The sequence below is a fragment of the Panthera leo genome, chromosome D2 (assembly GCF_018350215.1).
Source record: "Panthera leo isolate Ple1 chromosome D2, P.leo_Ple1_pat1.1, whole genome shotgun sequence".
Taxonomy (NCBI): domain Eukaryota; kingdom Metazoa; phylum Chordata; class Mammalia; order Carnivora; family Felidae; genus Panthera; species Panthera leo.
In genome coordinates, this window is record NC_056689.1 from 77,725,628 (window position 1) to 77,751,800 (window position 26,173).

At 41.2% G+C, this 26,173-nt stretch overlaps 1 protein-coding gene across 6 annotated transcripts in view; it reads left to right on the plus strand.

Annotated features, from left to right (window-relative positions):
- The window catches only part of PLEKHA1 (pleckstrin homology domain containing A1), a 38,045-nt gene extending 26,003 nt beyond the window's left edge, over positions 1 to 12,042 (plus strand). For 2 of the 6 annotated variants that reach the window (XM_042908075.1, XM_042908079.1), the window contains exons 7-11: positions 259 to 327; positions 6,639 to 6,703; positions 7,319 to 7,382; positions 9,001 to 9,090; positions 11,699 to 12,042. In XM_042908075.1, the coding sequence (XP_042764009.1) occupies positions 259 to 327; positions 6,639 to 6,703; positions 7,319 to 7,382; positions 9,001 to 9,090; positions 11,699 to 12,013 (603 nt within the window). In that variant the 3' untranslated portion in view covers positions 12,014 to 12,042. Of the gene's footprint in view, positions 1 to 258; positions 328 to 6,638; positions 6,704 to 7,318; positions 7,383 to 9,000; positions 9,091 to 10,343; positions 10,415 to 11,698 lie in introns of all 6 variants that reach the window. The other 4 variants (XM_042908076.1, XM_042908077.1, XR_006194409.1 and 1 more) reach the window with 4 other exon arrangements.
- The last annotated feature ends 14,131 nt before the right edge of the window (positions 12,043 to 26,173 follow it).

Consider the following 26,173-nt stretch of genomic DNA (forward strand, 5'->3'; position numbering starts at 1 on the left):
CATTAAAAATAATGAAACCATATTCTGAAATTGTGTGATACAACAAACTGAAGACTGGCCACCAAAGTTGAATTAGGAGTTTAAGGCCTGAGCAGTGGAAGAGATGATGTTTCATGTATTTCCTCACTAAGGGAGGGTAATGAGGTTTTTTAGGGCTTGACATTTCGGATTATGGGTTCATATCAGAATATGTAAGTGGCTGTTAACATTTGACATTCTTAGAAACAGAAGTCTTATGTCTGTGTTCATCTCTGGTAGATGAAAAACTGGAAGAGAAGATATTTTCAATTGGATGAAAACACAATAGGCTACTTCAAATCTGAACTGGTATGTTGCTGTGTCATAAATGTTGCTTTAAAATGTTTGAGAAGTATTATTCTGGTGATTGTGTGTGTGTAGTTTCTTGTCCTGTTTTCTATTTCTAAAATAATTCTGGTTTTGAGAAGCATATACAATTCAGTTTATTTGGTTGTGATGTCTTAATGGTAATTTTGTAAATATATCTTAAATAAAAAGATCATACCTTCAAAGGCGTTCCACCTTGAAAGAATTAAAAACATCAGAACTCCTTCACCTACCGATGTCCTCTGAAGGGCAGCTGGAGGAGATTGTAGGAAGAATTAAATCTCTAAAAGTCAACATTTTAACTCTGCATTTCTACCTTCTTTTCTCTGCCCTCTCTTGATAAATTTTTTTTTTTCTATTGCAGATTGACTTTTCAAGTTTTTTCGTATAAGACCTTTTTGTCTTGTGGGGTAGAATCAAGATTGAAATTCCCTCTTTCACTTGTTCGAGTAATATTCTTATTTAAAATATTCTTCTCACATAACTTGAGTTCTGCCGCAGATTGCTGGATAATTTGAATGCTTTTTTATTCCTTACATGTCTGTCCTACCTCCTTTTGTTTTATGGGACCTTTGAGTGGGGATCATATTCTTTATTTGAATGAAGACACCAGAACAGCACTATCTGGTAGAACTTTCTACACTGATGGAAATGGTCCATATCTTCACTGACCAGGTTTACTGGCTACATGTGGCTGTTGAATACTGGAAATATGGCTAGTATGACTGGGGAACCTACCTTTATTTCATTTTAAAATTAAAACTGATTGTTCTTTAGTATTTTTTAATTTAAATAGTTATACATAGCTATTGGTACTATACTGGACAGCAGAGTACTTAGAGAACAGGAAAGGACTATTTTGCGATTCATCTCAGGTGTCTGTTCTTCTGGGAAGCTTTTGAACTCTGCCTTCTCCTTACACACCACGGTTCCTGAAGTCCACTTCTATCATAATACTTCCGGCTGCGTTTTGCCATTGTATGCATACTTGTCTTTAGCATTTGACTCTATGAGCTTCTTGAAGGCAAAGATCTCTTTTATACCCTTTTATGAACACAGCCCCTGATACTTGGTAGATAATCAAGAAGTGTTTTTGAATGAAGGAAAAAATGGCATAGCACAGCAAGAATAGCCATTTTAGCACAGGGACCTTTCTCAGACGTCCAATTCGAAGAGCCTCAACGGGAAGTAGTAGTTACGTGGTTCAAAAAGTATCAGACGTGGTGTCTCAGAAGGCTGCACGTTTGCTTGGTTAGTAGGTTGATTCATTGCTTTAATTAATGATCGTACTCTTGGGTAGAGTCATTAATGCAACAGACATTCATTGAGCCCTCCGTGGCTTTGGCACACTGTTCCGGGAACTGGGAATAAAGAGAACAGCAGCGATATTCTGGCCTTTTTCAGGAGTTCAGTTGTGCCAGAGAAATTGACATGCCCCCCTGTCACCCACAGTAATTATGAGATAAGAACTATTACGGAAATACTTGCTAAATTTTGAAAACCTGCATGTAGACGTTATGCTATAAAATTTGAGATGAGAGAATACTGAACTAACAAAGGAAGCAGGGAGATTATGCCATGTGTATTTAGGAATGTGTTAAGCACTTCGAAAACTCAGATACAGCTGGAAACTTTAAACATACTATAATTACTTACCTTTATCAATAACTCAGGTGCACATTCCCCCCACATGTAACATTTCTGAACGGCTGTCTTAGCTGCGGGGGAGGGGCAGTCAGGCAGCAGCTGTGGGGTAGTTGTCTTTGCTTCGGGCGCACAGCACCTCTGGATAAGATCGGAAAACACCGGCACCAAAACCCGCAGAAGAGGGTGCTGGCAGCTTGCAAGAGAATCTCAGGGACACGGTAGAACGTTCTTAAGAAATGCTTCATCCCCTTCACTCTTTTTGACACAGAGAATGGTATGGAGTGAAAAACATTGACATTGATGGCTCTGAGTCAAAAAGTGATTCAGAAGAGGTGGAATCCGAATGTGAAGTTTTAAAAAAACCTTAGTCACTTTACTTTTGCTTATGTACCTATATATGCTCAAGAACGATAAATGATAGAAGTTGATGTTTAGAGTACAAACGGGCTCATTTATGAAACGTTCTGATCATTAGAAGTTTAAACATACGGTAGATAGAATAGTATTCTGAACCCCTCTTATCAACACATGGCTGGTTTTCTTAGGTACCACCACCCACTTCCCCTTTATATTTTGAAGTAAGTCCTAGACATATTTCATCTGTGATTACTTTAGTTTGTTTTTCTAAGAGATAAGGAGTTAAAAACTTTTTCAGTAGGTATGAAGGATTTAAGTGTATACCTGAAAACCTGGAGAAAGTATTTGTAATATGTATCAAGGATAAAACATTGATACCCCTAAAGAATGTTAAAAATTGAGGGATTCTTCCTTACCCTCTGCCCTCTTTCCTCCCAAACAATTAAGACCTAAAATTTTTAGGTGAGGCAGATCAGTGTAGGCATTCGTGTGGTGGGACAGGGGTGCAAGGAGCTACAGTAGCCTGGGTGTGGGCAAGGAACCCAAGAAGGACGAGGAGGCTGTCCTCTTGGAGGATTAGCCCAACATGGAGTAGGGGGAAGAGGGTATTCAGATTGGGAAGAGGGTGGTGGCAGAGATGGGAGGATGTTTACATATATACTTGATAAAATAAGTAAATATGTTAGGGATCATAGAAGCCTAGTTTCTCACTGTCCAAAAAGGGAGTCACAAATAAGGAAAAGGAGAAGACTTTTTGTATTAGGTTGGAATTCAATGTATCGATGTGAGCACTTAACATATACAGGTAGATGTAGAATTAAACAGAGCTGTAAACGTATTCATGGGTTTACATATATATGCATATAATATACTTCCTAGCTCCGTGCAACTGGAAAAAACCCCCACCATTTTCCGTGGAAAGAAACCTGGGCTCTTGGAGAAATGACAAGACTCCAAAGCTGAAACAGTAGAAATAAATAAAAAATAAGCCTGGAATGTCTCATATCGGAAAACAAAGTGCTCACAGGATGCTAGGGACATGACGGAAGGACCCAGAATCCAACTTGAAAACAGCCGCCCTTGCCAAATTTGGGGGATTATTTTAGGCATCAAAATAAGTAATGATGGTAACAGATTATTGCCCTTTGAATAAAGTGGAAATCCATGAACCCACACGGGAGAAATGGGTGGATGCATGAGTATACACGTGTGTGTGATGAGGAACCAGAGGGCACATAGTTTCAAAGTCCCCATCCGCAAAATGCACATTAAGTACAAAAAGGGAAATGGTAACTTGATAGCGATAAAGATACCACTGTAGATACCACTCTAAACAGGTGACCAGATGATTAAAGCGGACTTCATCAGTGATGAGATGAATTAAAATTACTTACCGTCTGACAGGATAGCTTGAGAAGGTTGCTGCCTCATTTCTGTGATGTTCCTGCCAAAGATGCCTGACCTGAATCTAATCCTGATGAAGGATCAGACACACCCAAGTCAGGGGCTTTCTCCAGAATGACTGCCTTGGAGCCTTCAGGAGAGTCAAGACTGTGGGAGTTAGGGACAGAATGACTGAAGGAAAGAAAGATATGACAAGTACATGCAGTCAGCGATTCTGAACTGAATTATTTTGCTTTAACAAAAGACACTTGGGGGACACCTTCCTGATTTGGATGGTTGTGTTGTGATAACATAAGGGATGTCTTTGCGGGAAATACACACTAAAGGGCCTTGGGGCCAGGTCAGCAACTCACTCTGAAATGGTTCCGGAAAGTCAGGTCTTTGTGCTATGTTTTCAACCTTTGTCTAAGTTTGTGGTTGGTTCAAATTTTACAGAGAGAGAAAACCAAGGGGAAAGTATCCAGTAGAAAAATGAGGAAAAGACATGAATAGACAGTTCCTTTATAAAGAAATTAAAATGGTCTTTAAACATATAAAAGATATTCAGTATCACTCGTAATTAGAGAAGCACACATTAAAACCTCACAGGAGTATTACTTCTCATGTATCGTGAGAAAGCCATGGCGGAGTGAAGAGATGAGTGGTCTTCTTCCCCCAAAAGCAAGTATAAACGCTATTCTTCAACAGGAACCGGGAACATTGGAGAGATGGCTGATGTCAGAGGTGGGGCAGGCACAGGAAGAGCTGGGCCCGGAAGATCCAGTTGTGACAGAAGATAAGGAAGTGGCTCAGTGAATGATGGGGACGTGACAGAAGGACACAACCAGCTTGAAGGGGCTCCCAGTACCCAAAACTCATATAGTTTGAGCACCAGAATAAAAAATGATAGTAATGGATTACAACCCAGAGAATAAAACAAGCCAAATAAGTAAACGGAGAAAGAAAAGCATTTCCGTAGAGTAAAATTCCAACTAATACATGAATGGATGGGGCTGGAGACAAATCACCATTTGGCAGCTACTACAGTAATGATGGTTTCGGGCAAGAATTTTCGAAGCTTGATAAAATTAGTGGGCAAAACGATGGGAAAAGTGGGTATTCCGTAGGCTTCGAGTGTCTCCCCACAAGATGTTTCATAATGGCAAAGGAGAAAAGGGTAACTTTCTAGTGACTGCAAACACGGCCTTACGAGATGAGGTGTAACACCCTAGTAATGGGACACACCCCTCTCACGCGCTCCCTGAGAATGATGCCCCGAGAAGAACGAAGTGCATCTGTGGTTTCCCCGCCAAACTGCATAGCCTGAATCCAAGCATGGTCAACATCATACAGAGCCAAATTAAGGGACGTTCTACAAAACAACTGGCCTGGACTCTTGAAAACTCTAAAGGTTGAAAGGGGGGGTGGGGGGAAGGCCTGCAGAACTATTCCACAATAAAGGACACGAAGAGATAGGACCACTAAATACAAGGTCTGATTCCAGATTGAACTCTGGAGCAGCAAATCTGTAGTTTTCCTTTTTATGTTAAGGATACTGCTGGGCAATTAATGAGATGTGAATATGGTTTTTAGATAACAGGATTGCGTCAGTGTGGAGTTTTTGGGTTCTGTGATTGTACTGTAGTTACGAAAGAAACATCCTTGTTTTAGGAACTATACACTAACATATTTAGTAGTAAAGCACATATCTATGATTTGCCTTCAGACATTTCAGGAAAAATATATACACACATACCATAGTCACATACATGAACACAACAAGCAGAATGATTTAACAAACGTGAAATTTTAACATCTTGGAAAATGGGGTGCGATGTGTACAGAAATTCTTTGTGCTATTTTTGTAAGTCTTTTATAGTCTGAAATTATTTTAATTTTTTTTTTTTTTTATTCTTGAGAGAGAGAAAAACAGAGCATGAGCGGGGGAGGGGCAGAGAGAGAGGAAGACCCCAAATCCAAAGCCGGCTTCAGGCTCTGAGCTGTCAGCACAGAGCCTGATGCAGGGCTTGAACCCACGAACGGTGAGATCATGACCTGAGCCAAAGTCAGACACTTAACCACCTGAGCCATGCAGGCGCCCCTATACTCTGAAATTATTTTAAAAATGAACCATTTTGTAAAACTTAAAGACTGGTGATTTTTTAAAGTGTTCAGCCATGCTTTAATTTTTTTCTTAGGGCTGCATCAAATAATGGCACTTTTTAATCTTACGGTGTGATACTCGGTGAAATATGGCATATAGTATTTCGTGGCACGTGTAGTATAAACAGGCTATTGGGAACTAGTTGTGTCTTGTGTCTAGTTTTGTGACCTTGGGGTGAGGTACTTAATTAACGTGTGAGGCTCCGTTTCCTCAGGTGGATAGGAGTGCGTGTACTGTGGGGTTGTAGAAAGTTGAAGTGAGCTCACATGCTTAAAAGCTAGTGGATGTCCTGGACTTAGTAAAAGTTCAGTAAATTGTGCTTGTTAAAATAATGTATTCATATAAAAGTGATATACCTAAAATGACAAATTTAACTCCGAGAAGCTGGGTATTTGCTACTCTGGTGCCTTCTACCTCAAAATAACATTCCAGAAGAGGAAGTCTTCTACTTACGGGGTCTGGAAGGGTCCACTGGGGGAAAGTCTGATGATTTCATGGCTTTTAATAAGCTACGCTGTCATTAAGGCCAGAAATAATGTGAATACGGGTTATATGCCAGTTTCCGTGTTTCAGACCACAGTGTGCATAAGGTTATTCAGTGTTTGAGCTGTTCTGATGCTGGATGGTTCAGGAAGGTAGATTTACGTCTCAGATGTGCTTCATAGAGATCTCCAAGTAAGACAACTAATCCTTAAAAGGACTTTAAGAATATACATCATGTGTCCGTGTGTTTTTTTGCCAGGAAAAGGAACCTCTCCGCGTAATACCACTTAAAGAGGTTCATAAAGTCCAGGAATGTAAGCAGAGGTAAGTAAGCACCCGCTGTCACTTAGTGCCTGCCGCAGCACTCTAGTACTCAGCAGGGCTTCAGTTTGGTTGGTGTGTACAGGTGATGTTTTCCTGGGTTATTTGTAGCATTACTTTTAACTCTTCCTAGTTGGGATATGCCAGGACTTACAAAATCCTCAAAGTATTGAGATATTTTTTTGTTTCATTTGAAAACTAACAATTAGGCTTATTAACGGAAAGGAAAAATTTTAACGTGAACAACTTCTATCATATTTGACAGATTGATGTATTAGTAATTTAAGTATTTTGAAGTTGCTGCAGAATAGAGCTTTATAAGAAAATGTGGTAACTGTGCAGTGTTTCTTTGAGCAAACTGATTTATTCACAGCTGAAAACTTTGGATTTTAAACTTCTTTTATGAACCTCTTCTAAAAATATATATAACATATAAAATATGTAAAATTAATGCAAAAATAAATTGGAAAAGATGATTTGGTTTTGCTAAATTACATCAACATTTTATCTCTGTTTATTTTCTTATTGACCTATATTTGGTACTAGATGAATGAGTGAAAGAAAAACTATCAAACAACTGCTATTTAAGTGCAATTGGACGTTTGTTTTTGTTAACAGTGACATAATGATGAGAGACAATCTCTTTGAAATTGTAACATCGTCTCGAACTTTCTATGTGCAGGTGAGAGTCTTCTTTGGAGATTATAGATCCTCCTAACAAGAGATTAATAATTTTAGAGGTGACATGAACATAAATAAACTTACTGCTTATGAGGATAAGGAAAAATATGACACCTGTAATTCACAACTTAAAAAAATGTTATACATAAAATTATCGGTAGGTCATATGTTCAGCAGATGGTACTCTTGACTATGAATTCGTAGAGTAGAATTAAGTAGTATTTATGGGAAGGGAAATGCTGTTTTAACGTAGATGCTAACTTTCAATTTGGATTATTTTTGCACGTATTGTAGAATTTTGACTGCATCATTTTTGGTAATTTTAGAAATGGGACTGAAAATACCCACAATAAAAGGAGACCGTAGATCTCACCAGTGGTAGATAGGCATCTTGTATTTAAGTTTAAAATACTCTTTTTGGTGTATTATTTAGATTGGAAGTTTTTCTTTTTTTTTAAAGAACATTTGTTTTTGTCTTATAAAAGCTACATATAATTATTGCAGAAAACTTGGAAAACATGGAAAGATATGAAGAAAGGGGTAGTTTATAAAACACACAGAATCCCACATTCAGGAAACCATTCTAATTATAGTGCCTTTTTTAAAGGCGTATATTTTTATAGCAAGTGGGGTCATATAAAGCACACGCAGTTATATTCTATTTAATATATTATAGTCATTTTTTTCCACATCATTAAAAATTCTGTAAAAACTTTTTAGAACTGCACCATACTCTATTATATGAATGCTCCACAGTTAAACTCTTTCCCTGCTACTCTGTTACTGATTATTTTTGTAGTTTTGTGTATTTACTATTATAAACAATGTGAAGATGAACATTTTTGTGCTTAACTTTGCCTGGATTTCTTCTATAGGTTAAGTTTCTAGATCAAGAATAACCGTCAGAACATAAAACCTTTTTAAACCCCCTCTTTTGCCAGATTGATTTCTAGATTTTTGCTTTACCTTTGCCTGCTCTGGGTTTTTCCTTTTAAAAGTCCTTATTAAAATCATTGGTTTGCAAGTATTCTTCTGTAGCTTAAAAGTTTTGAACAGAAGTAAAGGGAGGTGTCTCTACACCCCTCTTGGGTTTTGTTTGGTTGGATTTAATAATAAAGTTTTAATTCACGTAGGAAAGCAAGGTCCTGTCAAGGAATATGATACTTTGGAATATGACCACCAACACTACTTTCAGTAGTAGTTCAGTAGTACTAGAAATGATCTCTAGAAAAATAATACATAAACTTATGTCAAATGGCTTTTTAACTCCGCAGTTACATAAATACTCTTGTAGCAGAGTCAGACGATATAGCAGTAGATAGAGCAAAATGAGAAGCTTTGTCTTTGACTTCTTCCTCTCGTTTTCTCTCCAGAAGTATTCATACTGACTTTCTGATGGGTCTGATCTTAAAGCATCGAGTGCCCAACTTACGGCTCTGTAATAACTTACCCGGCAAAACCTGACTTAAAAAAGTGACTCTGAAAGTTTTTGGAAACCATTGCCTTGGAATGATTTTGTTGTTGACACTGCACTTTACCAACATGAATACGTTGGATTTGTAGATGTAGGAGCTGATTTGGGGGGCGAATTGACTGAATGAGTCCTTTCTTTCCCTTAGGCTGATAGCCCTGAAGAGATGCACAGTTGGATTAAAGCAGTCTCTGGTGCCATTGTAGCACAGCGGGGACCTGGCCGATCAGCATCTTCTGTATGTTTCCTGTTCTCTGGGGTGATACTCCCTAGGGTCCCCCCCATCCTGTCGAGTTATTTTCCTTCCTCTCCCCCTAATCCTTCTGGTTTCTTTCTGTATTGAGATTTATTTGCATGTTGACTTTCGTACCAATTGGACTTGCAAAAAAATAATGCATTTCTAATTTAATGCTTCCTTGTAGTGTTATGTATATATAACTTTCTGTGCATTGTATTGTCTTAAATGCACAAGCAGGGCAACTAAAGAATGAACGTTTCCTTGCTTTGTTTTAGGAGTTCTTACTTGTCAGTAGGTCTGGATTTGTTACAACTTGACAAATTCTCAGTACGGGATGTGGCCTAATCCTGTAAAGCGCCTTAAATTGTAGCATAACACAGTTTGGTGAAAGTCTCCATTTCTCCTCTACTGCCTTGAATTTCAGTTAAGGTGTTTTTGGCTTACTGGCACCATAAGGCCGTTGAATGGAGCAGCTGGAACCCGAAATACAGCTTCGTGTTCTCCGTCACTATTTTCCATTGCGTGTCCTCGTTGTCCTTTTCTGGTAGAGTAATTTAGAAGCCCGCTGCTTTTCACTATCATAATTGTCTCTGTGATGATATGAGAGTAAAACTGAAATGTTAAACATTCTCAGAAATAACAAGAAAAATGTTTTTAATTTTTAATTTATCATGTTCAGGTACATCATAGGAATAAGATTTGGCTGTAGGACACTTTGGTCACTGCTTTCATCTGAAAACACAAATATTCTACTGAGGAATAGAAAAAAACATTTTAAGTGTCTTGAAACGTATCACTGCTGTCCACAGAATGTAGTCTAACATGTAGCGTGAAAGCCTTACATTACCTTTTACAGGTTCATTGTAAATGCCAGATATTCTGCGCTTTTGGTATTTTTCTGGTAGTTTCCTGGTAGTGATAAACTACAGATCGGTAAAAACAAATCCATGTTTCTCATTTCTTAAATGAGTCTCCTTGTATCCTTTCTGGAATATCTTAGAAGTCACTTTCATACCTGTTAATTTTGTAACTGCCTGTGTTTTATGTGACCTTTTCAGCAGCCAAATATGAGACTCTCTGCAAAAACACTGCCTGTGGGGAAACAGGGAAACTTGGAGAAGGGCACTTGTGTTTCGTGCTTTGTGGTGGGGGCGAAGTGGACTCTCTAGCTGTGACTGTCGGCAGAACTTTCTCTTTTCCTCCCTCTCCTCAGTATAGGTTAACTCTAATCTTAGCTTTGCACTGTGTTCCAGATGCGGCAGGCCAGAAGGCTGTCGAATCCTTGTATACAGAGGTATACATCAAGAACTGGTGAATGCAGCACGTATGTGGGCTCTCACGCAAACGTGCCTTCTTACTAGAGGGCCCGGACTTACTCACTACTCACAACTGATCGTAGAAAGTTGAGTTAACCAAACTGCCTTTTGCAGTTATCGTAACTGACTTTGTCAACACTAACGCAAACTATTTCCCTCTGGTCATCCGGTTGGATACGTATATTTAAACAACAACGAGAAAAGATAAATCATGAAAGAGCAATAGAACCTTACTAATTGAACAAGTCGCATTAAGCTGTCCTAAAAATTAATTTACCGAATTGCCACAAGTTTCAACTTCTGTATTTTATGTATTTTGAGATTTTTGATGCTACACCACTGCACCGCACCCTTGTTCTAATAATCTATGCAAACTCATGCACGCTTATGCATTGGATAAACTCCACATTACTGTAGTTTGCATGGCATTTTCAATTTCAGGCGAAATTTAGCCAGCTCGTGGGAATCTGGAGTGTTTTGTGAACTTGTGGCGCTTTGTTTTCAAAGCCACGAGTGTCATACATGAGCACAGCACACCGGGAACTACATGGCAATGCATTTGGAACGGTCCTATTTAAGGATATCTTAAGTTAGAAGCGAGTGGGAATTAAGAGTCACAACTGACCATTATTTCGCCACAGATTTAATGAATGATTAAATATGTACCCTTTGCTGCCATCAAACTCTCAAGCCATGAGAATCAAGGACGTGTTCAAAACTGAATAAATACAGTTAAGAGGAAGTGAAAAGGCGGCACAATTATCCGCTGCCGTGAAACTCAGGGCAGAAAAACGAAGGTTGGTCAGACTGCCAGACAGAATCGTAGGCTTGAAAAATAGTGAGTTCTGCTTATTAAAAAAATAGGGCCTTTCATTTTTATATCCTGCATTTTTATTTTTTATCTTTCTAAAATACGTGGGACGATCCCTAGTGTTGATCGAGAGACTAGAACACACTCTTACGTGACCCGACGCCACAGGGCCCTCTCACACACCTGCTCAGCCGCGGCTGCAGCGCCGCATTCCGGTGCAGGCCGACCGAGGCTTCGAGTGGCAGAGCTTTGGTGACAGAACTGGTTTCTTAGTGGAAATGGTTGTGGACTGTCCTTGCTTTAACCTCACTCCTAAAAATGCATTGCTTTGGGAAGGAACGTGCACACGTTTGCTGCATGGCTCGTGCTTCTGCTCCGTGTGTGTGTGTTTTGTTTGTTTTTCAGAGAGTAAAGTCTCACGCTGAGTTACTAACTCCGTCGTTAATGTTTGACTGTGTCTGACGGCCTGTCCTCTTTCCAGGAGCATCCCAGCTGTCCTCCAGACCCCAAGCACGCTTTCCGCTCTGCCAGCGCCGCAGCCGCCGCCTCCCTTTGCACGGCCTCTCGCAGCAACTCTTTGGTCTCAAGCTTTACCGTGGAGAAGCGAGGATTTTACGAATCTCTTGCCAAGGTCAAGCCAGGGAACTTCAAGGTCCAGACTGTCTCTCCAAGAGAACCAGCTTCCAAAGTGACTGAACGCGCTCCGCTCAAACCTCCAAGTAAAACTGGCCCTCAGGATAAAGATTGTGACCCGGTGGACTTGGATGATGCAAGCCTTCCGGTCAGTGACGTGTAAGACGAAGCACGCGCCCCCCCCCCCCCCCCCCCGCCCCCCTCCGCCTCCCCAGCCCCTGTTTCCTCTCACGAGGCTTCTAGCCAAAGATGATAAAGGGTGAAATGGTTTTTAATACATAGATTATACTGCCTCTTAGATGTACTCTTCATAAGCTGGTAAACCAAGGATCTCGGGAGTGGCCAAACGAAATGTAATTTCCTTAAAACAAAACAAAACAAAACACAGTGAACGAACGAAAGAAAAAAACCTAAGTGTTTCAGTATCAACTGTCTGAAGCTTCGTGTGCTCTCGCTTGGGTGATGAAAATGTGTGCGTGGTATTTTTTTTCCTAGTGAATTTGACAATTGAAATGTTTCACCACGTAAAACATTAAAAATGCTTATTAATTATTTTGGTTGTTTTTAAAATGCTACTTTGACTTCCTATTAGATGCTTGATATTTACACATTCTTACTGGTTAATATTATTGAATGAAATATGGTCAGACTAAGATAACTGAAATCATGATGTCTGTGGTGCTGTAAAATTTATACTACGACGTGGACAGTTTGGAAATGGTCACCACTTTTGATGCTCTGGTTATCGAGGTGAGTAGCAAGTTTTGCCGCAGAGATTATCACCGGACCGTTTAGCGAGGGTTGGAGGTTGCCCGGGGGGGTTGGGGGAGGGGAACTAATTCAGACAACTGTATCTTGGACATGTGTTTGAAAAAGCTTAGGACCTTAAGCAGTCATTGCTTTATGAAATGGTGAAAATGACTTGGTGTGAAATTTCTGGGAGATCTGATTTTCTTATCAAGGTTTTTATAAATAGTTCTTCTTTCTATATTTGGATCAGTGAAAGACTGTGAGTTTGTGTGTGAAGACATAACTGCCCTTAGTCATGCCTCTCCTTTTTGTCACTAATCACATTCAAGTGCCTGTGTTTTCTCATCTTGCTTGAGAACGTTGTCAGATGAACGTGCTCCTCAAAAGTCCTATGTGATTGGTTTTAAACGTTGAGATAGAATTAGTTGTCAGTAGCATAGTTTATTGTGTTAAGCAAGATATCATCTTATGTTTGAGATGCCAGAATGCTTTTATTCTACTACCTGTGCAATATTCGTGTTTTAAAACACACATTTGAGTATACATTGAATCACGGGGACGTCATCAGTGTAAGCACCGCTCTGAGAAATCCTTAGTTTCAAGTGTTGAATAATAGACGAGTTTGAGGTATCGTCTTTATGGTTGATTCTTAAACGTTTGCTTTAAGATAATAGTCTTGAATCTCACATGCTGCTGTTCTTATGATACTTTGCCATCTTACTGTGCTGTTCTGTTTTGGAATTCATACGTGTCACTGTTTCCCCTTTTCATTTTCTAAGATGACTCTTGTTTGAGAAAGAGAGGGAGAGATTTCCTGCTCCAGCAGTGGGGTCCAGAGTTTACTATTTATTGCATTGGAATTGTCATAGAATCAGTTTAAAAATCCAAATGCGTCAAGTGCGCTACTCAACTTTTTTTATTCATAAGCTAATATTTTGAAAAGGCACATTTCGATTGTTTCCTTTTTTGCAGCTATATTCGAAAATGGTAGAATGGAAAGGTTTTAAGTAGTTGTCACTTTTTCTGATGATATGCCCATTTCAGTGGCTCTTTTGAAGGTTACTCTTTCATGAACATACCTAAGAAATCTTGTGTAGACAGTTTGCAATATTCAGGAGCCTCACGCTTTTTTCTTTGGTACAGCTTCTACGTTGCATGTTTATTTTAGCATATTTTGGTATTGGTAATTTGATATATTTCATAGTGGCAAAATATTAGCTCTATTTTGGGACTTTTTATAGAACTACCCCTCATATTCAGTAGCGTAGGAAAATGTTCTTGTGATTGTCAGGGTCTCCTAATATTTATCTCAATACTTTTATAATTCTATGAAAATTATTTAATTATTTTAAAACTTATACTTTTCTTGTAAATATATCACATCTGAATTGTCAGAAAATTACTTTGAATACTTAATATTTGCTGCATTTTTTTTTTTTTTTTCTGTATATAGAACACGTCTTCTTTCAGAATGGGAATATACATGTGCTTCCCAGTGTTTACTTTTACGTCTGCTACTTTATAATGTCAAACTGGTATGAACACTGTAATGATTTGAAAATAAACTTCAAATTCTAACTTACTTCTCGTTCGGTTTGATTCAGTTTCTGATGTGAACAGGCAACCGGAACTAGTACAAAATCCGTTTGGTTAGTTGACTTGAATTTCCATGTTTAAGGACGGAGTAACTATTTGGTGGCCTTTGGAAGGCACAGCTGGAATGAAAGGTGCATGAGAAAAAATGATTGTTTTTGGAAAAAAGAGCTGGATTATTTTGCTTACCTCAAACAAAAGAAAAACACGTTCTCAAAAGCAGTACTAGATATGTTGGCTTCAGAGCATAGTTTGAATCGTCCAAGCTGCTTTTGCAGCGCGTGGTTATCGGTTAGACTGGACCCGGCCTGAGCGAGGCTGGGTGCAGAGGGCATTTTGATACCCAGACGGGCTGTTGACATGTACTCATGAAACTGCTTGTCGGGCGTTAAAGACTGCTTTTTGCAGACCCGCTGTTGGTAACAAATCGTCCGTGTCTGCTCCTGCATCCAGCATCTAATAGCGATGGTATTGGAGAAAGTCTGTCTTAGTAATTCTTGTTAACTGGTGCAATTTAATTTTCTTTCCCTGAAAAGATTTTACATGTTTTTATTTTTAAAAAGCCCAAAATGAGAAAGTTCGAAACTTTGTGGCTTTCACAGAAAAAGAGATTCCTTTCTCAGCTTTTCTTTTACCCTAGCTGCTGTTCAGAAATCTTCGTCGTTCCCATACCTTTGTGAAAACGTTAACAGTTGGTGAGGCAGGAGATACGTGTATTAAAAAGTGCAGCGATAGAACAGCTTCATACCAGACTGGGGAAGAATCTTCCTGGTCTCTGGACGGGTTTGCCAGTCTACACAGGACATGATGAAAATACACGTAGTTAGATGGCTTTGTATTTTCCATTTGCCACCTTCCATGTTATGCAGACCCAAAATTGGTTATTTTATATGTTGTTTATTTTTTAATGATTTATGAAAATTGTACTTTTTCAAATCTCATCTGAGACTTATTGAAAATATTACTGAATTGGGGTTAGCGTTTACGGTTTTGATTGGTAAAACCTTAGTATTCCGTTTTCATGACGTTTAAAGTGACAGTCCCTTACCGTGGTCTAGGGATGTGGGAACAGTGCCACCTTCTGGTTAGGTCATTGCTAAATTTAAAATAAAGTAATTTGTAGTCTGTTTGACTTTGTCTATTTCACTCATCATAGAAGTTAGAAAAGAAATGTAATTGCATAGGATAGTTTTGAAATTACAGTTTAAGTCAACATTTGCAAAAGACCAATTAAACTTTCTATTTGGAGATAATTACAAATTCACATGTAGTTGTTAAGGAATAATACAGAGTTCTTGGATATCCTTTATTCACGTTTCCCCAGTGATAACATACTGAAACACTATAGTAAAATATTGTAACCAGGATTTTGACCCAAATACAGTCAAGATACAAAACAAGGATCCCTTCTTATTGCCGTTATAGTCACACTCGCCTCCCATTTTTCAGGTTTGGAAGTACACTTAGTCATAGTAGATGTAAAATCCAATTATTTTGGTACCAAAGTTTGGGCTCTTAACTAGTATGGTATTACTGTCTCGGAAGAAGTCTTGAAAACTATTCTTTGCTTAATTGTACTATCTCCAGATTATTAAATTAGTTGACTTTTCATTAAATCTATTTTTAACATTTCCCGGAAGCATAGTATTTCAAATGTTAGAAATTGGAAAATAATACTTTATATATACATTTAAATTTAACATTGGGGAACCAGTAGTACATAAGTATCCTGATCGTAACCTCCCTGAGAGATGTTAAGCCCTGCCGTTTATATATATACTTAGTAAGATTACTAGAAGAAGGACTATTAAATAAAATAGTTTCCAGATGCCAGATTCTTGCATTGGAACTAGTTGTGGAGACTGGTTATAATCACTTGTAGGGTAGGAGTGAGGTGTTCTTCCATGTGAAGGAGGTTTTGACCTTGTAGTGTAAGATCTTGGGTCAAACCGGAGTCTTCGGTGTATGATATGCCCACGACAGGGATCTTGGAAGATGACGAAGACCATCCACAAGGAGTCTGCGGAAAGAAATACACAGTACGTGATCAAATCAAGCGTGGAAAACCACACGTGGAGAGACTGAGGTGGTCAGTGAGTGACTGAGCGGGTGACAGAAGCTTTGTGCCAGAGGGGCCCTCCAAAGGTCCCAGAAGAGGAGAAGGTACCCAGTGAGTAAAAACTAGGTGACATGACAATACATTTGCAGATGTTGATTTGGAATTTGAAGGGTCCAAAATGGTGCAAAAACTTAAATCTTCCCTTAGAGGCTCGTTGCCTCTTTCTCCCTTTCAAACTACAATACTTGTACCAGTCACACCAGTTTTCGTCAGCAGTGTGGTTGGCCCGGCGAGAGGTTGACGGGGAAGAAGTGGATGGGAAGTGTGGAGAACTTTCCATGATTTAGAAGATTACCGTGTCAAAGCCCGTTTTGGCCTCTGCCTTTGCTACCTTCGTAATGGGAACATCTATTGCCTGTGGAACCTTATTTACTATTTCCAAATAGGGGCTGTTAGTCCCAGTGACCTGCGTTTCTTTGTGACTTTCACATACCTCACGTTCACTGTCTCAGTTCATGTCACTGCTCGTGTTGTCCTTTCTCCTCCCCCTCTGGCCTGTCTAAAGAGAGTTGAGATTATTACTCTACAGAGTTGGTGCTATACTTAGGGTCCCCTCTGGACCCCTTTTGGGAGGGTGTATCTGACGACTTCCTCATTTCCTCTAGAAAATTGATGTGCTTAGGTTTTCTGTCTCTTCTAGAACCAGTTCTGTTAAATCATATACCTTGAAAATTACATCCCAAGTTTTCAAATGTATTTGCATGGAGTTGAGCAAAGTATATGGTGCAAGAACTCCTTTTGTCTTCAACTCAAAATGTATGAACAAATGTGAAGACGTTATTTATGTGGCAGATGATGATATCCTCTGTATTTTACCTGGCACCGAGGTGGTTACAAACACAAACGTGGACACCAAAATAAAGTGGTAGTATTCAGGTATAAGGAGGCCATGTAAGTCCAACTTAGGAGTCCTTTAAAAATTAAAATTCAAGTGTGAAATGCATTATTTCTCATAAAGCACCTGTGATCCCTGGAGAACAAGGCTGAGTTCCCCGTTTATGAAACACTCTCCTTGTGAAGCAGTGTTTAAACTTAGCTTAATTTCAGGGCCCTCCCACCTTCTCACGTGTTGCTGCTGCTTTTTTTGTTTTTGTTTTTTAATGTTTATTTTTGAGAGAGACAGAGAGACCATGAGTAGAGGAGGGGCAGAGAGAGAGGGAGACACAGACTCCGAAGCAGGCTGCGGGCTCCGAGCTGACAGCATAGAGCCTGATGAGGGGCTCGAACCCATGAACCATGAGACCATGACCTGAGCCGAAGTTGGAAGCTTAGCCAACTGAGCCCCCCAGGCGCCCCTCACACGTTGCTTCTTGTATATCCTATGTTCCAGTTCAACCGAACCATTCTTCGTTTCTTGGTTTCCCCACCTCTCTGCCTTAATTCTTGCTGCCCCTCATTGGACGCCACTGTCCCGGTCATCTTTGCCTTGTGACTCCACTCGCCCTTCAGTTCTTGCTAAGATGCAGCGTTCTCCTTGAGGCGTTACAATCACTTTCTCAACTTTCCCACAACATAAGCCAGGATGACCCCAAAATACCCGATTCCCTCTCCCTTCGTAAGCCAACATTCAACTCTGTTCGTTGGAACTGGAATTCAATGTAAGCTTCTGCTCTCAAACTCTGGGCTGACTAAAGAGCTTTTCTCTCTCCCCTACAGTTCCTTTTAAAAACCAATGACTTCAAAATTTGGAAGAGATTAGAAAGTGGAAAGAGCCCAAATCGAGCTCTTTGTTGATTAGATTGGCCCAGAAGAGCAGTCAGCGAGACAGGAAGCAAAATTCAGACATGCTGGTGGGCCTGGAGGTTCTATAAAAGCCCTTCACCAATGCAGCGGCTTCAACAGTTGCCCACGGCTGTTGGGAAGGTCACGGGCCCCTTTCACACACTTGCACGTTCAATTTTACCTTTGAGTAGAAGCCGCCTGACACGCCCCAGACAGAAGAATAAAAGTAGAAAGCACCTGACACTCCAGCGCTTGCTTCTGGGTGCACCTTCGTGCTCATTTACACGCGTACACGGGCACACTTACGAGTTTGGAGCCATGTTCTGTGGGCTTTTTTGTAGCCTTTTTTCCATGCCATAGGATATTGTGGACACCGTCATCTGGCGATAAATATGGATCAACACTCCTAGAGGCTTCAACCTTTGGTCTTGTGTGTTTCTATGCAAAAGTCTCTACCTGTTCTGTTACTGGGCCTTTTGATTGTTTCCAACTATGCAATTCTTTAAAACAAATTGTTTTTTAATGTTTATTTATTTTTGAGAGAGAGAGAGAGAGGAGAACGTGATTGGGGGGAGGGGCAGAGAGAGAGGGAGACAGAATCCGAAGCAGGCTCCGGGCTCTGAGCTGTCAGCACGAAGCCCAACACGGGGCTCGAACCCACGAACTGTGAGATCGTGACCTGAGCGAAGTTGGGCACTTAACCGACTGAGCCATCCAGGTGCCCCCCCACCCCCGCAACTTTGCAATTCTAACAACACTGCAAGTCACGTCTTTGCCTCCAGGGGCCGCACGTCCCTCCACGCGGGTTTGTGGGTCTCGTGGGTGTGCGACCTTCACATCTCTCGATATGGCCAAACCACCTTGTAGGAAGGGCGCATTCGTTCCTGCTCCCGCCGATAGTGCATGAGAGTGCCCATCTCCTCGCATCCTGGACAGCACCGGGTTTCATCATTTTGGGGCATTCTGACTGGAAAAAAAGGGCGTCTTGTTGAGATCTTAATTTATGCTCGCTTGAAAATTATTGGGAGTTCACTTTTTTAAATGTTAACTGACCACTTCCATTCGCCCTTTTTGTGGATGGCTGTTTTTGTCCCTATCTATTTTTCTGAGTGCTGCTTGAATTTTTCCTGTTGCCAAGAATTCTGTGTGTCGGAACTACCGACCTTCGTCCTTTATTCATCTTCTATATTTAAATATCCTTGTTTACCACTTGTCTTTCATGTACGTGCGTCTGTTTATGAGTGTCTTTTTCTTTATGGATTTTGCCTTTGCTGTCATGCCTGGAGAGTAATTTTCCACACACATAGGAATATATATACCTCCGACATCTCTCAATACATTTATTGTAACTTTTTACTCCTCAAAGCTGATTCCATCTGGGGGCGCCTGGGTGGCTCAGTCGGTTAAGCGTCCGACTTCGGCTCAGGTCATGATCTCGCGGTCTGTGAGTTTGAGCCCCGCGTCAGGCTCTGTGCTGACGGCTCAGAGCCTGGAGCCCGTTTCAGATTCTGTGTCTCCCTCTCTCTCTGACCCTCCCCCGTTCATGCTCTGTCTCTCTCTGTCTCAAAAATAAATAAACGTTAAAAAAAAAATTAAAAAAAAAAAGCTGATTCCATCTGGAGTCAATTCTGGCAAATAGTAATAAGGAAAGATCTGATAGCCTCCATCAACCGACCCCAGTGCAGACGCTCAGCAGTGTCTCCGTGCTTTTAGTTTAAATCTATTTCTTGGGGAGTTTTAAAAATCTGTTTCTTCCCACTGATTTGAAACACTGCTTGTATCAGTGTCTTAGCCAGAGTGGGCTGTTATTAACAGAATGCCATAGACTCGGTGGCTTAGAAAGAGCAGAAATTTATGTCTCACAGTTCTGGAAGCTGGAAGGCTCGGACTGAGGCACCCACAGGTTTGGTGTCTGATGAGGGTCCGCTTCCTGGGTAAGAGATGGCTGTCTTGTCACTGGGTCCTCACATGGCAGAGGGGGCGAGGGAGCTCTCAGGGGTCTGTCTTACAAGGGTGACAACGGTGCCTTCATGACCTGTCACCTCCCTAAGGCCCTTCTCTCCTAGTACCATCACCTTGGGGGTTAGGTTTCAACACATTAATTGGAGGGGGCCACCCACCTTCGGTCTCTAGCACTCAGGCAGTAATTGTTTACATTGGAGTCCATTTCTGAACTTTCTAGAACACGGATATGACTATTTCTCTGCCGGGAGCATACAGCATTAGTCATTGCAGCTTACAATACATTTTAATATCAAAGATGTTTTTCTGTTCTATTTTTGAACCTCCAAATCCTCATTTTTGACTTCCAAAAAAATCCCACTTTTTAAAAACCTGCAATTAGGTTAAATTTATAACATCGTCAGGGCGCTTGTTCCTGTGACAGCAGAGATGAAACTCCGGGTCTCTGCCGTGTTTGGTGGCTCTGTGGACAGGTGGTTCTCCCGACTCGGGCTCTTCCTGGGAGCGTTTGCATTTGTGGGGAGGGGATGTGCAGAGAAGACCCTGTGTGCCTGAAGGCGGCGGAGACTCTGGGTCCTCTGAACACAGCTGCGTTGCGGAGCTAGGAGTGACCAGAAGGACCACGGAGGCAGGGTGGGCATAGAGAAGGGTGTTCTCCCCATTTCTGTGGGATGTGGTGTGGACACAGGCCGGAGGGCTGACATCTCAGCCCTCCCATTGGTCACTCCGGGTCGGGGGTGGTGCTGGGACTGGCTTGTAAGTCAACTGCTGAATGTGGGGGAATTTTGCACGCTTGTCGTCACACACACCCATGATTCAGATTAGACTATCAAAACGTACCGTCAAATAAGTTACATCGGGGGGCGCCTGGGTGGCTCAGTCGGTTAAGCGTCCGACTCTTGATTTGGGCTCAGGTCATGATCCAGAGACCATCCAGAGATCTCACCGTGGTCTGGTGAGATCCAGCTCCGTGTCGGGCTCCGTGCTGAGTACGGAGCCTGCTTGGGATTCTCTCTCCCTCTCTCAATAAACATTTGAAAAATAAAAAATAAGTTACATCCAGGAGAAAGGTACTAAGTGCAAGTCCTCACGTCCTGGTTATTTTACTGCACCTTATTATTATCTGTACCCTGGCAGTTATTCACGCTGTGTACCTGCAAGGCTGAAACCCTACATGACGCTGTGCTCGGTGCCTTCCTCCCTGCTCTGAATTCAGCAACGCCACACTGGTAACCGGCCACAGTGGGAATGTTTACCCTGGAAATTGGCAGGTGCTACAAAGGAGGGCTTCACTTATTCTTCCGTTGATCGTCTAGGCGAGAGGTTGGCACCTCTTCCTGTCAAGGGCAAGATAGTGAATGTTTTAGGCTCTGCAGGCCATAGGCCTCTGTCACAACTACTCACTCTGCCGTTGCACAGGGAAAGCAGCCACGGACGACGCAGAATTGAGTCAGGCAGTGTTCCAATACAACTTTATTTGTGGAACTTGTGCCACTTGAATTTCATATAATTTTCTGGTGCCGCGAAATACGATTCTTTTTGATTTTTTTCAGCCATTCAAGAATGTAAAAGCTATTGTTAGTTTGCAGGTTGTAGGAAACCAGGAGATGGACTGATTTGGCCTGCGGGCCAGTTTGCTAACCCCTGGTTGATAATTAAGAAAGCATTCTGGGGGCGCCTGGGTGGCTCAGTTGGTTGAGCGTCCGACTTCGGCTCAGGTCCTGATCTCGGGGTTTGCGAGTTCGAGCCCCGCATCGGGCTCTGTGCTGACAGCTCAGAGCCTGGAGCCTGCTTCGGATTCTGTGTCTTCTCTCTCTGCCCCTCTCCTGCTCATGCTCTGTCTCCCTCTGCCTCTTAATAATAAATAAACGTTTAAAAAAATTTTTTTTAAAAAAGCATTCTGTGAAAACCAGTTGCCTATATGGAATTCACAATAAAGAGTATTGTATATTGTATTACTATTTGTAAATCATGTGCTATATATCTCTCAAATCAGTAAAATTTATAGTAAATTTTTCCCCCCAAAGAACTCGTAGTTAATATTGAATTGCCCTGAACATCTAGTGCTTGGCACCCTCGTTTTAGTCCAGATATTAATAGGATTGTCTCTGGTGTTTTATTATTATATATGATGCTGGCTGTTGACTTACGGTATTCTTCATCATGTTAAAGAAGTTCCTTATTTTTTAGACACCAAAAAAAAAAAAAAAATCCTCTCAGGAATGGATATGGAATTTCATGAGATACTTTTTGGGATTTGGGATGATATGAAAAATTATATTAATACAATTCGGAATAACACAGCATTCTTGCATGCTTGTTCCATTCTTTAATGCAGTGCAGAATGATTTGCTTGTTTTTAGTGGCCCCATACCTGTACCCATAAGTAATATTGACTTGTATATTTTTTTCAGGGGGAGAAGGGGTGCTTTCTTTTAGAAGTTTTAGTATCGGCGTGTGTCCGCTTTGTAAAATGAATTGGGAAGTTTTTCATTTCTCCCCCCCAACCTTCTCTCTCAAAGAAAATGAGATTATCTGTTTACTTAAAGTTCCCAGGAATTCAACCATGAAACCTGTTGGCCTCAATAATTTTTTCAGAGGTGATTTTTATTTGTTTGTTTTGACAGACATTTCATTTGCTCTGTAGATGCTGGCTTACTTAAGATTTTTAAAAATTCTGTCAAAAAAGCAATTTGTAATTTCTTTAAAAATATTTTTCAATGTTCATTGCCTTTTTAAAAATATTTTATTTTGAAGTAATCTCTACACCCAAAGTGGGGCTCGAACGTAGAACCCTGAGGTCAAGAGTTTCACGCTCTACCAACCGAGCCAGCCGGGCGCCCCTGATTTGTGATTTCTGAGAAAATTTCTATTCCATCCCTGTTTCCCCTGTTTCCCTACAATCTCTTCTCCCAGTTCAGATATCAGATTGTTCACTCATTGGGTGAAGACCTTTGATACTTTTCCATTGTTCTTCAGACAATGACTATATCCCATGGTCTACAAAGACCCTTCATGGTCTAGTCCTGGCTTCTACTTCTCCTGCCTTGGGTATGGTGTCAGCGCTATAGGAGGCATCACATTCCCCTGCCTGGAGTAACGGGCAGCCCAGGAAGAGGAGCTAACAGATACGTGCTGACAACTGCATTTCGTTCTGATTCTGGAAACCGTTCCGTTTCAGCCTTCAAGGGGCCTTAATTGTTCTGGAATGTTTGCTGACGTAATAGAGCTTGGCTCCTGACGGCTTCTTGTCCTTAGGCTTAAAGGTAGAGCAGGCATTAATAAATGTTACAAAACGTCTTTGGTTGTGCTCAGCCAGTTTTTTTCCATCAGAAGAAAGACTGTGCTTGATTAAACGCTATCATCCTTTCCCAAGGGTTTCCCTGGGGACAAGACATTTTGCCGCCAACTCTGGAGCGTAAGAAAGAAGAGGGATGGAGCGCCCGGGTGGCTCGGTCAGTTGGGTGTCTTGACGCTTGACCTCGGCTCCGGTCACGATCTCACAGTTGGTGAGTTCGAGCCCTGAGTCAGGCTTATCGCTGATAGTGCAAAGCCTGCTTGGGATTCTCTCTCTCCCTCTCTCTACCCACCCTTCCCCCATTTGTGTGAGAGCTCGCGCTCTCGCTCTCTCTCAAAATAAATAAAGAAACATTAAAAAAAAGAAACGTGAGGGAGGGAGACACACAGAAGTTACCCCTATTACATGGCAGACTGTCTCATGGAATGTGCTAGGTTTTGCTGCTGCAGCAAATACCTCAGACGCTTATAACCATACAGGCTTATTGATCCTGCTGCGTGTCCAACAGCTGTGCTCTTCACTGGGTGGCTCAGTCAGCGAAGCGTCTGACTTGAGTTCAGGGCATGATCTCGTGGTTCACGGGTTCGAGCCCCGCATCGGGCAACCTCTATGTGGAAAATGGAGAAAGAGGGAAAATCACGGAAGAGGGAAAAGATACGCAGTCATGTAACCCCTCCTAAGACTTAAGTGACACATGCCATTAATGCCCGCGTTTCGTTGGTCAGAGAAAATGATACGATCCAGCCTGACGTCAAAAGGGCAGCGAAGTATGAGGTTGAACCATGTAAGATTGCCTCTTTAGTAAGTCAAAAAATGACCAAATATCAGCAATGTTATTTGATTGCTATAATGTTATTTGATGCTATAATCCTCCTATCGGGAGGGCAAGGAATATTTGAATCTACCCTGTAGATGTACCAGCAAAGTTGCAAATAGTAAAAAAAAAAATTGTCTTTTAAATTCAGATGAGGATATGCAAAGAATTAAAATTCAAAAATCCTGTATTTCACTTGAGTTGCACACATACAACCAACCCTTCCATGTGTCAACAAGGAACTTAAAATCTGCTGAGCCCTTGCAATGTGTCGGGTTCTATGAGAGATGGCAGGATAGAGGCATCTGTCCCCAGGGAGCCCACATTCTGCCTTCTGCCCCGGCATCTAGCACGGATGATTTGTAGATAGGAGGCAGGGGCATGGGGAGCTGTGGCAACTTGTGGTCCTTCTCTAAGCCCAGTGTTGTGGCCAAATTCGTTTCTGTGCAGCCGCAGAACTCACGGTGGCTCCCTCAAGGGCGGCTGGAGAATCCCTAAGCTTGGTGCATGCCTCATCAGGTCAGGCCTACCAGGGTCTCCTCCTGCTGATTAACTCAAGGTCAGAGTGATTACTTTTACATCTGCGAAATCCCTCTGTCTTTGGCATTTTTAAAAAAGTTTATTTATTTAGGGAGAGAGAGAGAGAGACAGAGCATGAGCAGGAGAGGGGCAGAGAGAGAATCCCAAGCAGGCTCTGCACGTCAGTGCAGAGCCCCACGTGAGGCTTGAGCTCATGAACCACAAGATCATGACCTAAGCCGAAATCAAGGGTCAGACGCTCAACCAACTGAGCCACCCAGGCGCCCCTGACTTTGGCATTTAATACAACCTAATCGCAGCAGCATATCCATGGTCCTACCTATATTTCAGGGGAGGGGATTTTCCGGGGGTGCATACCAGGGGCCGGAAAGCTTGGAGGTCACCCTAGAATTCCTCCTGCCTTGGGGTTGTTAGCCTTTTTAATTTTAGCCATTCTTGTAGGCGTGTGTCATTGTTTTACTCTGTATTTTCCTGACATCATTGGCTATTTGTAGATCATCTTTTGTGAAGTCTTTGTCTCAGATTTTTTTTTCTCTCTTCATTTGTCTTTCTTTTTGTGGAGTTGTATATTCCGAGTATGGGTCCTTATTTAGATACAGTATTGTAAGTATCTTCTCCCAGTGGATGATTTTCATTTTGGATGAACAGAAATTACTTATTTTAATTATGTCATACTTGTTAGTTTTTTAAATAGTGATTTCTGTGTCCTGTTTATGAAATCTCTGCCTACCCTGGGGTCGTAAAGATATTTTCCTATCGGGAACCTTTCTCCTGAACTCTGCATTGTTTTTACTTTTCAAATTTAGGTCTATGATCCACTTTGAATAATTTTAATTTTGACATGGGACCTAGCTCATTTTTCTTCCATATCAATAGCCAGATGGTTCAGTGCCATTTATTGAGAAGACCCTACTTCAGTTATGCTTTTGTTAAATCAGGTTACTGCTTGATGTCTGAGTCTGATCTGGGCTCCCTCCTATTCCAGTGAGTTATATGTTTGTCTGTATGCCCGGATCAAACTGTCCTGATTGTTATATTTATTTTTTATTTTTAAGATTTTTTATTTTTATAATTTAAGAGATTTTTTGTTTACTTATTTATTTGTATTTATTTATTTATTTTGAGAAAGAAAGAAAGCATGAGCCGGGAGTGGCAGAGAGAGAGGGGGGGAGAGAAAGAATCCCAAGAAGGGGGCTCGAACTCACAAACCATGAGATCATGACCTGAGCCAAAGTCAGACGCTTAACTGACTAAGCCCCTGTCCTGATTATTTTTAAATTACGCTGTGATGTTTAAACACCACCTTCAAAGGTAACCTGGGAGTCGTGACCTCTATAGCATCCGCGCGGCTATTTCCTTGTGCCAGGGAGCAGGGCACAGGCCACTAGAAATGGGGACACAGAAAGGGGGAAATAGGGAGTGAATAGCTCATGTCCAGACAGAGCTTCACTGAAGACTCCAAAAAGATGTACAGATGTCTTGGATTTAAAAACTTGAAAAAGCATCCTCGTTTTAAAATGTCAGA